This window comes from Protopterus annectens, chromosome 4.part1, assembly GCF_019279795.1.
Source record: "Protopterus annectens isolate FY-2018-M chromosome 4.part1, PAN1.0, whole genome shotgun sequence".
Taxonomy (NCBI): domain Eukaryota; kingdom Metazoa; phylum Chordata; order Ceratodontiformes; family Protopteridae; genus Protopterus; species Protopterus annectens.
Genome location: NC_056734.1, coordinates 469,185,867 through 469,201,898, shown reverse-complemented (window position 1 = coordinate 469,201,898; position 16,032 = coordinate 469,185,867). Strand labels below are relative to the sequence as shown.

At 32.1% G+C, this 16,032-nt stretch overlaps 1 protein-coding gene across 1 annotated transcript in view; it reads right to left on the bottom strand.

The window, feature by feature from the left end:
• The window catches only part of LOC122801231 (mucin-5AC-like), a 206,258-nt gene that overhangs the window by 29,700 nt on the left and 160,526 nt on the right, over positions 1 to 16,032 (bottom strand). The window contains exons 10-11 of the mRNA XM_044070783.1: positions 13,812 to 13,910; positions 4,271 to 4,369 (exon numbers count right to left, since the gene is read on the bottom strand). Coding sequence (XP_043926718.1) covers positions 4,271 to 4,369; positions 13,812 to 13,910 — 198 coding nt within the window. The remainder of the gene's footprint in view (positions 1 to 4,270; positions 4,370 to 13,811; positions 13,911 to 16,032) is intronic.

The window sequence follows — 16,032 nt, the reverse complement described above, 5'->3', positions numbered from 1 at the left end:
CTACACTATGTAACAGAATCCCAGTCCATGTGAGGCAGAGCCCCTCACTGACTCTGTTCAAGAGAAATCTTGACGAGTGGATGGGAGATCGTAGGTTTACCCCGGGAATCATCTCTGTGTCACTGCTGGACAGAGGCACAGCAAACTAATGGGTATAGTATTCTCATCCTAAGGGGTGGTGAAAGCCACACACACTCTGGCTAGGCTTATAAATGCCCTAGGGCAGATAGCCTAGTATGAACCTATGAACCTATGAACCTAAATAACCCATTCAAGTAAGGCATTAAACATGCTTTACTGTTTAATATGTCCATATAAATGTTCATCAGAAAAGACAGTGAATTAAAATGTGATAAGTATAACTTAAAAAAATTATTATCAGTTTGATGAGCTGTACATTTATAGGGAATAATTTTGTGAGCTGTTCATCCGTTATTCTCTTAATGCTTATGAAAATAATAGTTCAAAAATCATAAGTATCCTAAACAGAAAAATCCACTGTATGGCTTAAGCTTAGCAAATTCAAAAAAAAATTATGACATTCAAATTGCAATGTAACTTTAACTTGTAAAACCTTCACACAAATCATATATTTTTGCCTTTACCTGCCGTAGTAACAAGAACAGGAGTAGAGCTTAATGTACTTGGAGATGCAGATGTGGTACTCTCTGTTTCTTGAATGATTGTTTCTGTTGTTGCTGTTTCTGAAATTGAAGCAGTAACTGTTCTAAAAGTAGGATTATATGTGGTACTCTCATTTTCTTGAGTGGCTATTGCTGTTGATGCGTTTTCTAAAAATGAAACAGCAAGTTGAGTGAACACAGAGCTCACCGTGCTTGTAGAAGTACATGGGATATGTTATACATGAATATTTCTGTTCATGCTGTTTCTGAAACTGATGCAGAAAATACAGTGCATGAAGAGTTTGATGTATTTTGACTTGGAGATGTGATACTCTGTCTTTTTTAAACTACTGACTCATTCGGTGTTACTGAAACAGATATTTATTTTGCAAGCTCACTTCTTTTGGTAAGCTAACTGTACCTCACCTTTTGTATTGATCAACTTACTTTTTTAGTAAAAAATAGAAAAGGTCCTACTTTATAGTACAAACCATTACATACAAATTTTATTACACAAATAGACAAAATATAGAATACCTTTTATATCTTGCAACAAACACTGTAGAAAAAACTATTTTACAAATTGATTAAAAGCATGATAAAACATATAGATTAGTGTATAAGTTTATAAACTTCACAGATACTCAGTACATTAAAATGATAGAGCTCCCTCATATATAATTACAGTATAGCATTTTAATGTTTTTCGGCAGAATATAGCAACTATGCTGAAATATTCTGGTTATTCAAAAATTGTTATACAATTTTCAGTGGTTTAACTGTTTAATTCATTTTTGTCTAATCTATGTAAAATTTAATCTACATATACGAAACAAGCAAAATTCAGTCAAGAAGGTGAATCATTTTAAAATATTATTATTTTATTTAAATATTAGCTGGAAGCATATTAACTACAGATAGTATGACAAAGTTATATTTTTCCTAAGAAGGAAGCTCCTTTACTTTGACCCTGTTTTAAAAGCAATTCTTTATTAAATCATTTAGGTTTTTTAAAAAATTGCGGAGAGTTTGTCGATATTTTTGTAGATGTTTTGCAAGATTTTTGTAGTTCAGCTATGGATTTTAGCTTTTATGTACTGTGTAGATCATAATATTTTATATTTAGTTACTTTTTTTCATTCATATCTAAAAGGTTTAAGAATTTCCAGTTTGTTAGATGACAATTAATCTGCTTCTTAAAATGTGATTTTTCTGCATGGAGTAAAAAAGTTAAAAACTTTGGTAGTTATGAATTTTGGCTGATTTTTGCCACTGCCATTGTGTGTTATTTTAGTACACATTTACAAGTGTTCCAGTCAACCAATTTCATGAAATTTTCCCAGCAAGTCTGATGTTGTTTTACTGTGTAAAATATAATCTCTCTTGTGTAAAGCAAAGCTGTATCTATGATGTTTTATTGAGAGTAAATGTGACTAAATGGAATAACATACATTAATGTTTGGTTCTAATAGAGTGAAGAGGTACATCTGATGATCCCAAATTGATGTGTGCATTGATACATGAGTAGTTCTTAGAAATAGCCATATAAACATTTCTCCTTCTGATAGTCAAAAGCATGTGTCACAATTACAATGTTTCACTTTTTGTATATGGGTTATTTGTATCATATGCCCATTTCTAATAAAATAATGAATGGCAGTTTTTTACCTGTTGTAGGAACAGCAGTAGAATTAATGGTTGATATTTCCACAGGAAAAGATGTGCTTCTCCCTGTTTCATTACTAGATGTTTCTTCTAATGTTGCCCATGTAAGAAATAGTCCACATTTTACAAAGTGACAACATGTGTCTTATTGCATAATTTTCACCTTCTCATTTGGAGGTCAAGTTCATGTCTCACCTCAGAAATACTTAATTTCCTACATTGCAATACTTTCTGTTTCTACTAGATTTGTGCCATCAGCTCCATCCCAATCAACTGTCATATTCCTTACTCATCACCTGGTTGACCACTGAATGGGAGGCACTGTCACATAGAAGCAATTAGTGGTGGTTACTGGGTTCTTTGACTAGGCTAATTCTATTTCTCATTGTTAACAGGCTTTCAGAACTCAAAGGAGAAGTGAAGTAGGCTGTCTGTTCAGGTTTTGACAGCAGACTGCATGAAGACATTTATGTACTTGGAGAACTAGGTGTGATCCTCTCTACTTCATGCGTGAATGTTTGTGTATATGTTGCTTCTGAATTTGATGCAGGGATTACAGTAAAAGAACAGCTTGATGTATTTAGGCTTGGAGATGCAACACTATTTCTTTCTTAAAGTATTCATTCATCCGGTGTTAATGAAACACATATTTATTTTAAAACTCACTTCTTTTGGTAACGAAACAGTGTCTCACCTACTTCATCTATCAACTTATTTTTCTTTCAATAAAAAAAAAAAAAAATGCAAAAATTCCTACTTTATAGAACAAACCATTGCATGCCAATTTTGTTACACAAATACACAAAATATGCAACATCTTTTATACTTTGTAACACATACTGTAGAAAAGTTATTTTATAAATTGATTAATGACATGATAAAAAATATAGATTAGTGTATGTAAAGTATATAAACTTCATACAAACTCAGTATATTAAAATGCTAGAGCTCCCTGATATTAAATTACCAGTGTAGCATTTCAATCTGATTTTGCAAAATATAGAAACTACACTGAAATACTGTTGTTATTTAAAAAAAGTTATACAATTGTCATAGCTTAACTGCTTAATTCATTCTTTTCTGTAAACCATATAATATTTAAGCTACATGTAAATGTATGAAATAGTAAAATTCAATCTAGAAGAAAGGTGTCTCATTTTTCTTTAAATATTATTATTTTATTTAAATATTAACTGGAAGCACTTTCACTACAGACAAGATGACAAAGTCATAATTTCCCTGTGAAGGAAGCTACTTTTATTTGACCATTTTCAAATTAATTCAATATTCAAGCATTTAGGTCTTTTAAAAATGTTGTATTTATTATTGCAAAAATCTCTTGCGGGATGTTAGTACTTTTGCAGATGTTTTGTGAGACTTTTGTAGTTCACTGTGGATCTCAACTTTTATGTACTGTGCAGATCATAAGATTGTTATCTTTACTTATTTTTTCATTTAAGTCTAAGAGTTTTAAGAATTTGAGGTTTGTCAGATGACAATAACTGTGCTTCTTAAAATGTGATTTTTCTGTGTGGAGTATTGAAAAAGTTAATATTTGGTAGTTATGACTTCTGGCTGATATTTGCCATTGCCATTGTGTATTATTTTACTTACACATTACAAGTGGTCCAGTCAACCATTCACAAGACATGTTCCCATCAAATCTGATGCTGTTTTACTGTGTTAAAAATAATCTGTCCTCTGTAAAGCAAAGCTATGTCAATGATGTTTGTGGGAGAGTGAATATGAGTAAGTGGAATAAGATACATTAACGTTTGGTTCTTATAGAATGAAGAGGTACATCTGAGGACCCCAAATTGATGTGTGCATTTGTACATGAGTATTTCTTAGAATAGCCATATAAACTTTTCTCCTTCTGAAAGCCAAACTCATGTATAGCAATTACAGTGCTTCACATTTTGTTTAAGGTTTATTTGTGTCATACATCCATTTCTAATTATATAATGAATAGCAGTTTTTACCTGTTGTAGGAACAGCAGTAGACCTAGTGGTTGATATTTCCACAGTAAGAGATGTGCTGTTCTCTGTTTCTTTAATAGATGTTTCTTCTAATGTTGTCCCTGTAAGAAATATTCCATATTTTAGAAAGTGACAACTTATGTCTTATTGCATAATCTTAACCTTCTCAAGTGTTCATGTCCATGTCTCTCCTCAGAAATACTTCATTTCATACTTTTCAATACTCTCTCTTTCTACCAGATGTGAGCCACCAGCTCCATCCTGATTAGCTGTCCCATTCCTTAATCATCACCCGTTTGACCACTGAATGGGAGGCACTGTCACTTAGAAGCAATCAGTGCCCAAAATGGTGGTACATGGCTGAGTGTTTTAAATGAAAAATCAAAATCTGTATGATAAAACAATGTATCCAATGGTTATCATATTACCTCAAGAAGTTAGACAACTTCTGATTCTAGGAAAAGGTGTCATGACATGTAGAAGAGATGTAGGCAGATTAGGGAAGATGTATTCCTAGGATGATTGCAAAATGGAATTCAGGCATTCAGTAGTATTGCACTTAAGGACTTACATAGAAACACACTGAGAATGTACACCTCTTCAATGTCAAATAACCCATTCAGATATAACATTAAAAAGGCTCTATCATTTAAGAATTTCATACAAATGTGCATCTGAACAGAAAGTGCATTAACACTTGATAACTATAACTTAAAAAATAAGTTATTAGCTTATCAATTTGATGACCTGTAGCTTTATAGGGAACACTTTTGTGAGGTATTCATGGCTTAATCTCATAATACTTATAAAAATTATGGCTCAAAAATAATATGTAAACTGCAAAAATGAAAACTTGTCTTTCAGTGTAAGGTATACTGACTTCTTTTTCCACCATGGATAGTAATTACATTGTGGAAATAATCATGCTCATTAATACTCAAAGATAGCTAAACAGGAATTTTACTCATGATGTGGTGAGTCAGTGTAGAAAGCCATAACATAAGTGCTACAAACGTTTATGTTGCAATTTATGTTTAAAAGCCACTGGCCCATAATGGTGTTAGATGACTGATTATTTTAAATGAAAAATCAAAATCTGTATTTTAAAACAATGCATTCAATGGGTATCTTACTACCTCAAGAGGTTAGACAACTTCTGATTCTAGGAAAAGGTGTCATCATATGTAAAAAGATGTGGGAAGATTAGGGAAGATGTGTTCCTAGGATTATGGCAAAGTGGAATTCAGGCACTTGGTACTGTTGAACTTAAGGACTTACATAGAAACACACTGAGAATGTACAGCTCTTCAATGTCAAATATCCCATTCAGATATGACATTAAAAAGGCTCTACCATTTAAGAATTTCATACAAATGTGCATCTGAACAAAGTGCATTAAAACTTGATAACTGTAACTTAAAAAATAAGTTATTAGCTTATCAATTTGATGACCTGTAGCTTTATAGGGAATAGATTTGTGAGCTATTCATGCTATGTTTTCTTAATGATTACAAAAAGTATAGATCAAAAATCATAAATATACTAAACAGAAAAGTCCACATTAAGACTTAAGTTGAGCAAATGCAAAGAACAATTTATGACTTTCAAATTGCAATGTTACTTTACCTTGCAAAACATTAGCTCAAAAAAATTATTTCTGCCTTTACCTTCAATAGTAACAACAACAGGTGTAAAGCTTAATGTAGTTGGAGAAGGAGATCTGGTACTTTCTGTTTCTTGAATGATTGTTTCTGTTGATGTTGTTTCTGAAAGTGATGCAGTAACTGTTGTAAAAGTAGAGCTTGGTGTACTTGAAGGACTATACGTGCTACTCTCATTTTCTTGAATGACTATCTCTGTTGATATTTTTTCTAAAAATGAGACAGCAAATACAGTAAATGTAGACCATTTTGTACTTGTAGGACTATATGTGATTCTTTCCACTTCATGCATGAATTCCTGTGTACATGTTGCTTCTGAATTTGATGCAGGAATTGCAGTAAAAGAAGAGTTTAATGAATTTAGGTTGGAGATACAGCACTCTCTCTTTCTTAAACTATTGATTAATTTGGTGTAATAAAACAGATATTTATTTTAAAACTCACTTCTTTTGGTAACCAAACAATATCTCACCTAATTCATTCATCAACTTATTTTTCTTTGAATAAAAAAATGCAAAAATTCATACTTTATAGCACAAATCATTGCATGCCAATTTTGTTACACAAATACACAAAATATGGAATACCTTTTATACTTTGCAACAAATGCTGTAGAAAAACTATTTTACAAATTGATTAATGGTATGATAAAACATATAGATTAGTGTACGTTAACTTTATAAACTTCATAGATACTAAGTAGATTAAAATAATAGTTCTCCATCATATTTAATTACCAGTGTAGCATTTTAATGCGACTCTGCAAAATATAGCAACAACAATGAAATATTGTGGTTATTCAAAAAATATTATAAAATTATTCATGGCCTAACTGCTTATTTTTTTTTTCTGTAAACCATATAATATTTAAGCTATATGTTGATGTATGAAACAGTAAAAAATAATCTAGAAGAAAGGTGCCCCTAAGAAGGAAGCTACTTTAATTTGACCATTTTAAAATGAATTCATTATTAAAGCATTTAGGTCTTATAAAATGTATTTGTTATTGCAAAAATTTCTTGTGGACAGTTTGTGAATACTTTTGCAGATGTTTTGTAAGATTTTTGTAGTTTACTATGGATCTCAGCTTGTATGTACTCTGTAGATCATAACATTTTTATCTTTAGTTATTTTTTCATTCAAGTCTAAGAGTTTTAAGAATTTGCAGTTTGTGAGATGACAAGAAGTGTGCTTCTTAAAATGTGATTTTTCTGTGTGGAGTATTGAAAAAGTTACAATTTGGTAGTTATGTCTTTTGGCTGATTTTTGCAATTGCCATTGTGTATTATTTTCCTTACACATTATAAGTGTTCCAGTCAACCATTGAAATTACATTTTCCCATCAAATCTGGTGCTGTTTTAATGTGTTAAAAATAATCTCTCCTGTGTAAAGCAAAGCTGGGCCTATGATGCTTTTGAGAGAGTGAATCTGAGTAAGTGGAATAAGATACATTAACGTTTGGTTCTTATACAGAAAAGTGGTACAGCTGAGGATCCCAAATTGATGCGTGCATTGATACATTAGTAGTTTTTAGAATAGCCATATAAACCTTTCTCCTTCTGAAAGTCAAAAGCATTTGTAGAAATTACAATGTTTCATTTTTTGTTTAAGGCTAATTTGTGTCATATGTCCATTTCTAACAAAATAATGAATGGCAGTTTTTACCTGTTGTAGGAACAGAACTAGAACTAATGGTTAATATTTCAACAGGAAGAGATGTGCTGCTCTCTGTTTCTTTAATAGATGTTTCTTCTAATGTTGTCCTTGTAAGAAATATTTCATATTTTAGAAAGTGACAACTTGTGTCTTACTGCATACTCTTAACTTTCTCAAGTGGAGGTCATGTTCATGTCTCTCCTCAGAAATACTTAATTTCCTAATTTTCAATATTCTCTTTTTCTACTAGATTTGTGCCATCAGTGCCATCCCAATCAACTTTTCCATTCCTTACTAATCACCTGTTTGACCACTTTAAGGGAGGCACTGTCACTTAGAAGCAATTAGTGGGGGTAACTAGGTGCTTTGACTAGGCTAACTCTATTCCCCATGGATAACAGGCTGTTAGAAATGAAGGGGGAAGTGAAGCAGGTTGTCTGTTCAGGTTATCCACCCCTTCTATGAAAATCATTGTCAACAAGAGGACCTGCCTCTCTGGCAAGCACAGAAAGTGATATCTGCAGTCTTCAGCTTTTAAATTGCAGTCCCTTATTTGCTATCATATCAACTTATGTCTTACCAACCACACATGAGAGGTGAATAGACAATCCTCCTTCATGGCTTTACCTAACTGCAAGTATCCTCCAATTTTTCAGCATCTTATTGAACCTGTGTCAATTGAGTTCCATAAAAGCACAATCCCCGTATGCCTTTATCTAAAATTTAACTCCACATATAATCTGCTTTGCAGAAATAAATGTATTATTCACCTTTCTGTGTACCTGAAATTATCACCACAGAAAACTGCAAAAATGAAAACCTGGCTTTCAGTGGAAGGTATCCTGATTTATTTTTTTCACCATGGATAGTCACAACATTCTGGAAATAATCATGCGCTTTATACTATTCAAAGATCGCTAAAACAGAATTTGACTTAGGTGATGAGTTGGTGTGGAATGCCATACCATAAAAGCTGCTAACTTTTAAGTTGCAATTTATATTTAAGAACCACTCCCACTAATGTTGTTTGATAGCTGACTGTTTTAAATTAAAAATCAAAATCTGTAGTATAAAACAATGTATTCGATGGGTATCTTACTACCTCAAGAAACTTCTGATTCTAAGTAAAGGTCTTAGGACATTAGTAAGAGCTTGTAGTCAGAATAGGAAGGATGTAATTCTGGGATGATTCCAAAATGGAATTCAGTCACTCAATATTGTTGAACATACAGGACCTACAAAGAAATATAGTGCTAAGTAGAACTCTTCAATATAAAACAACTAATTTAGATTTGACCTTAAAAAGGGCTTTACCATTTAATATCTCTATGTAAATGTGCACCTGAACAGAAACTGCATTAAAACCTAATAACTATAATTTTAAAAAGTTATTAGCCTATCAGTTTGATGGCCTATAACTTTATAGGGAATAGTTTTGTGAGCTATTCATGCTATATTCTCTTAATGTTTTTAAAAATAATATCTCAAGAAAAATAACTGAACTGCAAAAATGAAAACCTGTCATTCAGTGTAAGGTATGCTGACTTCTTTATCCACCATGGATAGTAATTACATTGTGGAAATAATCATGCTCATTAATACTCAAAGATAGCTCAACAGGAATTTTACTTGTGATGTGGTGAGTCGGTGTAGACCATAAGTGCTGCAAACTTTTATGTTGCAATTAATGTTTAAAAAACACTGCCCAAAATGCTGCTAGATAGCTGATGGCTTTCAATGAAAAATCAAAATCTGTAATATAAAACAATGTATTCAATGGGTATCTTGCTACCTGAAGAAGTTAGACAACTTATGATTCTAGGAAAAGTTGGCATGACATGTAGAAAAAATGTAGGTAGAGTAATTGAAGATGTATTCCTAGGATGACTGCAAAATGGAATTCAGGCACTCAGCATTGCTGAACATAAGGACTTACATAGAAACACACTGAGAATGCACACCTCTTCAATGTCAAATATCCCATTCACATATGACATTAAAAAGGCTCTACCATTTAAGAATTTCATACAAATGTGCATATGAACAAGTGCATTAAAACTTGATAACTGTAACTTAAAAAATAAGTTATTAGCTTATCAATTTAATAACCTGTAATTTTATAGGGAACAGTGTTGTGAGCTATTCATGCTATATTCTCTTACTGTTCATAAAGTTAATAGTTCAAAAATCATAGGTATAATAAACAGGAAAGTCCACAGTGAGGGTTATAACTAGCAAATTCAATGAACAGTTTATGACATTCAAATTGCAATGTTACTTTAGCTTCCAAAACATTAGCTGAAAACCAATATTTCTGTCTTTACCTGCCCTAGTAACAACAGCAGGTGTAGAGCTTAATGTACTTGGAGATGCAGATGTGGTACTCTCTGTTTCTTGAATGATTGTTTCTGTTGATGCTGTTTCTGAAACTGAGGCAGTAACTGTTATAAAAGTAGAGCTTGGTGTACTTGAAGGACTATATGTGGTACTTTCTTTTTCTTGAAGGACTATTGCTGTTGATGCTTTTTCTAGAAATGAAACAGCAAGTAGAGTAAATATAAAGCTTGGTGTACTTGTAGGAGTATATATGATTCTCTCTACTTCATGTATAAATGTTTCTGCTTCTGAAATTGATGCAAGAAATACGATAAATAAAGAGCTTGATCAATATAGACTCAGAGGTGTAGAATTCTCTCTTTCTTAAACTATTAATTCATTCAGTGTTAATGAAACAGATATTTATTTTAAAACACACTTCTCACTTATTTCATCTGTACAACTTATTTTTCTTTCAATAAAAACATGAAAAAATGCCTACTTTTCAGTATAAACCATTACGTGCCAATTTTGTTACACAAATACACAAAATATGGAATACCTTTTATACTATACAAATACTGCAGAAAAAAAATATTTTACAAATTGATTAAACGCATGATAAAACATAAATTAGTATATAAGTTTATAAACGCCATAGTTACTCAGTACATTACACTGATACAGCTTCCTCATATTAAATTACCTGTATATCATTTTAATAGGATTCTGCTGAATATAGCAACTACACTAAAATATTGATGTTATTCAAAAAATGTTATAAAATTATTCATGGCTTAACTGCTTAATTTATTTTTCTGTAAACCATATAATATTTAAACTACGTGTAGCTACATGAAACAGTAAAAATCAAGCAATAGTGAAAGGTGTCCCATTTTTCTTTAAATATTATTTTATTTAAATATTAAGTGGAAGAACTTTCAATACAGATAGTATGACAAAAGTCATATTTTCCCCATGAAGGAAGCTACTTTAATTTGACCCTTCATAAAAAATAATTAATTATTAAGGCATTTAAGTCTTTTAAAATGTTTATATTTATTATTAAGAAAATTTCTTGTGGACTGCTTGTCAGTATTTTTGTAGATATTTTGTAAGAGTCTTGTACTTTCACTATGGATCTCAGCTTTTATGTACCGTGCAGATCATAAGATTTTTATATTTCATTTTTCTTCATTCAACTTTAAGAGTTTTAAGAATTTGCAGTTTGTAAGATGACAATAAATGTGCTTCTTAAAATTTGATATTTGTGTGGAGGATTGAAAAAGTTAAAACGTTGGTAGTTATGACTTTTTGTGGATTTTTGCCATTTCCATTACATTGTGCATTATTTAACTTAAAGCAAAAGCACAGCAGACTTCAAAAATGCAGATTTTATTAAAACAAGCAAAGCACCTCTCTTCTTCAGTGTTCACTAAATCATGTTCAAGCATCATTTAAATACTAAATTAAAAGCCAACACATGATACAAACCCCGCAAGCCTAGGACTATCCCAATAAAATAATTAAACAATCAGTCATCCACTGGAAAAAAATATAAATAATTTCATATAGAAATTATAGCATATTTATTTATCTAAAATAAATGTTATTAGCCTTAAACACTGGCTTGATGGTGACCATGGAATTCAAGCCAGGCAGATGGTCAGCCTGTAGGAGCAAAATCCATTCATACTCCATATCAAGCATATTATTATGATCACCACCTCTTATACTCTTATACATGCATTGCATCACCCTAAACTTAAAAGTATGGGATATGCCACAATCAATGACATGTTTAGCCAAAGAATTAGTGGCAATTCTAATATCAGACTGATGTTCTATAATCTGGTCCCTTAACTTTCCCGTAGATTTACCCATGAAAAAACTCAAATATGTGCAACAAGCAGCACTACACTATATTGATAGTATTAAAACTAGTGTAAAATTTAAAATAATAATTTTTCTGAGTCAATGGATGGATGCATTTATTTTCACTTGAAATAAATTTACAACAAGGACAATTAAAGCAGGGAAAAGTGCTATTCTTAATAGATAGTTTGGGGCCGGTAGCTGCTTTCATTTCATTATAGCAAAGGAGTTTAAGATTTCTACAATTCCTATATGCAAACCTAGGTCTTTCACTAACTAAACCTTTTACCTCTGATAGGGAATGTAGTACATCTCAATTCCTTGTTATTATTCCATAACAGCATTAGTTGTTCTACTGTAATTCATAACATATCGTAAACACTGTTGTCCTACATGATTATTTCTAGCCTCAGCATCTACTGATTGGCAGAAGTATGGCTTACAAGTACCTTCTCTCTCCCTTAAAACTTGCTGCCTTGAATCATTTATCAACTTTTCCACATAGCCCCTTCATCTAAAATCATCAGCCATGTCTGACATGTGTTGATGGCAACTTATTATACCTGTATTGAATCTACTCGTTTGCAAAAATTGACTTTTTACAACACCTCTAAAAATATGATTAAGATGCATACTTTTATGGTGTAGACACTTATTAACTTGAAGTTCTTTTTTAAATATGCTAGTATCAATATTACTACCTTTCTTAGAAATATTAAAATCTAAGAACTGTATTTGATCATATGAATAATGCAATTTAAATTTTAGGAATGTAGTAATAGTATTTAAATAAATGGCAAACTCAAGAAGTTCTTGTTCGTTTAATTTCCAAATAAGAAAGCCATCATCCAAGAACTTCTTAAAAATAAAATTCTGTCAAAATACCACATATTCACATTAAAAATAAATTCAGTTTCTCATTTTCTTAAAGTAAGGTTTACATAAGTATAGGCTACTGAAGTCCCATGGCCACCCTTGATACTTGATGAAATAGTTGTTTCTCAAAAATAAACATATTACTAGTTAGAATGATATTGAGTATATCACAAATAGTCTTCACTTGTCTTGCTGTAAACCTATCATTTGTACTTAAATACTCACAAATTGCTTCATTTCCATATTCATGAGGAATAGTTATAAATAACCAATTAATATCAAGTGTAACAAGAATAAAACAATCACATTCAGTAAATACATGCCAATTATAAAGCTTCTGTAAAAAATCATCGGTGTCCCATATAAAATATCCATCACATTTAGCTAAAGAATTAGTGTCAATATGCTGCAATTTCTATGTGAAGTTAGTTAATTTTTTTTAAGTGGAGGACTGATTGTTTAATTATTTTATTGGAATATTCTTACGATTGAGGGATTTGTAACGTGATGGATTTCAATTTAGTATTTAAATGATGTTTGAACATGATTTAGTGAACACTGATGAAGGAAAGTCAATTCTGATGCTATTTTACTGTGTTAAAAATAATCTCCCTTGTGTAACGCAAAGCTGTGTCTATGATCAGTCTATATTAGATAAATGAAAGCTTACCTTAACAAACACTCTAATAATCGAAATTCCCAGACCTCGACATGCTTTTTGTGAGATTGCGGTGCAATGAAGATTGGAAGATTTGCCCTTTCCTCACTGTAATGCGATCTTGGAGTTGGTATATATATTTAGCTAGAGGTGTGGGGGACGCAGCCCCACACAATAGTGAGTTAGAGGTCTGGGATTTTTGATTATTAGAGTGTTCGCTAAGGTAAACTTTTATTTATCTAATATAGACCCTCTATGATGTAGAGAGAGAGCAAGTGGAATAACATACATTAACATTTGCTTAGAGTAAAGAGGTACATCTGATGATCTCACACTGATGTGTGCATTGATATATGAGTAGTTCATAGAAGTAGCCATATAAGCTTGTCTCAGTCTGAGAGTCAAAAATATCTGTAGCATTTATAACATTTTACTTTTTGTTTAAGGCTAATTTGTGTCACATGTCCATTTCTAATTAAATAATAAATGGCAGTTTTTACCTGTTGTAGGAACAGCAGTGGGACTAATGGTTGATATTTCCACAAGAAGAGATGTGCTGCTCTCTGTTTCTTTACTAGATGATTCTTCCAATGTTGACCCTGTAAAAAATACTGTATATCTTAGAAAGTGAAAAGTTGTGTCATATTGCATAATTTTAACTTTCTCAAATGATGATTGTGTCTCTCCTCAGAAATGCATCATTTCCTACTTTGAAATACTCTCTGTTTCTACTAGACTTGTGCCATCAGCTCAATCCCAATCAACTCTGCTGTTCTTTACTCATCACCTGTTTGACCACTGAATGGGAGACACTGTCACTTAGAAGCAATTAGTAGTGGTTGCTATGTTCTTTGAGTAGCCTAACTCTATTCCCCTTGGATAACAGACTGTTAGAACTGAAGGGGGAAGTGAAGCAGGCTTCCTGTTCAGTTTATCCACCCCTTCTACGAGAATCATTGTCAACAAGAAGACCTGCCCCTGCAGGGAGCACAGAAAGTGATATCTGCTGCCTTCAGCTATTAAATTGCACTCGATTATTTGCTATCATATCAACTTGTTTCATACAAATCCCACATGTGAGGTGAACAGACAATCCTCCTTCATGCCATTAGCTAACTGCAAGGATCCACCAGTTTTGGGGCATCTTACTGAACCTGAGTCAAATGAGTTTCAGTAAACACAATCCCTACATAAGTTTATCCAGTATTTAATGCCACACATAATCTGCTTTGTAGAAATACATGTATTATTCTCCTTTCTGTTGTACATCTGAAACTGTCAGTACAGGGAATGCATTTAGAAAACTGCAAAAATGAAAACCTGGCATTCAGTGAAATGTATCCTGACTTCTTTTCTCACCATGGATAGTCACAATATTGTGGAAATAATCATGTTCTTTAATATTCAAAGATAGCTAAAACAGAATTTGACTCATCATGTGATGTGTTGGTGGAAATACCATACTATAAAAGCTCCTAATGTTTATGTTGCAATTTATATTTAAGAACCAATGCCCAAATGCTGTTTGACAGCTGATGGGTTTTAAATGAAAAATCAAAATCTGTAGTGTAAAACAATATATTTAATGGGCATATTACTACCTCTAGAATTTAGACAACTTCTGAGTCTAAGTAAAGGTCTCAGGACATAGTGAGAGCTTGTAGTCAAAACAGGAAAGATGTAATTCTAGAATGATTGCAAAATTGAATTCAGGCATTCAATATTGTTGAACATAGAGGACTTACAAAGACATACAGTGCCAATGTAGAACTCTTCAATACTAAATATCCCATTCAGATACAATCGTAAAATAGGGCTTTACCATTTAATATTTCCATATAAATGTGCATCTCAACAGAATGTGCATTAAAAGTTAATAAAAAAAAGTTATGTACTCACCATAACATTAATTCTGAGTTGTTGCTTTTCATTTCTGTTCAACTTGCAGGAATATGGATCAGGTACAGACCTGACTCAACCACATTTTCCAGCATCAGATGTGAGCGCCAAGCTCCTCCCCTACCCATAATGCCCATGTCTCCCTCCTTCCCTCAGATCGAGTTTGCTGCCAACAGTAGCACCCCAACCTGACCAAAAGCCTAACACCTTGGCATTAGTACCCTTAAAGCACCATAGGAAAGACAAATGCTTAATCCAAATGTGAAACCAAGGAACGATGTAAAACAAAGCTTTATTCCAAAATTTCAGACAAACTGTATCACACAAACAGGAAAAACCAGAATTAAACTGCTAAAACTCAAAAACATGGACTTGAGTGCTTTCATCCCCCACTAGGGACTTCTTCAGAAACACACTGTTTTGTATATTATTTATTATATATATATATATATATATATATATATATATATATATATATATATATATATATATACTTTTTAGGGGGTTAGTTGTATGATTTAAAATTTTTAATTTTAAATATATTTTTATGGTTGTTTTTAGGAAATTGTAATTTTTGGTGTAGTGTTGGGTATGTTTCTTTAAATGCAATGATATAAGAAGGCTGGGAATAACTGTTTGAATAGTTCTGAAGAAGTCCCTAGGGGAGGATGAAAGCGCTCAACTCCATGTTTTTGAGTTTTAGCAGTTTAATTCTGTTTTTTTCCTGTTTGCGTGATACAGTTTGTCTGAAATTTTGGAATAAAGCTTTGTTTTACATTGTTCCTTGGTTTCACATTTGGATTATCCAGTTGGTGTTGTTCG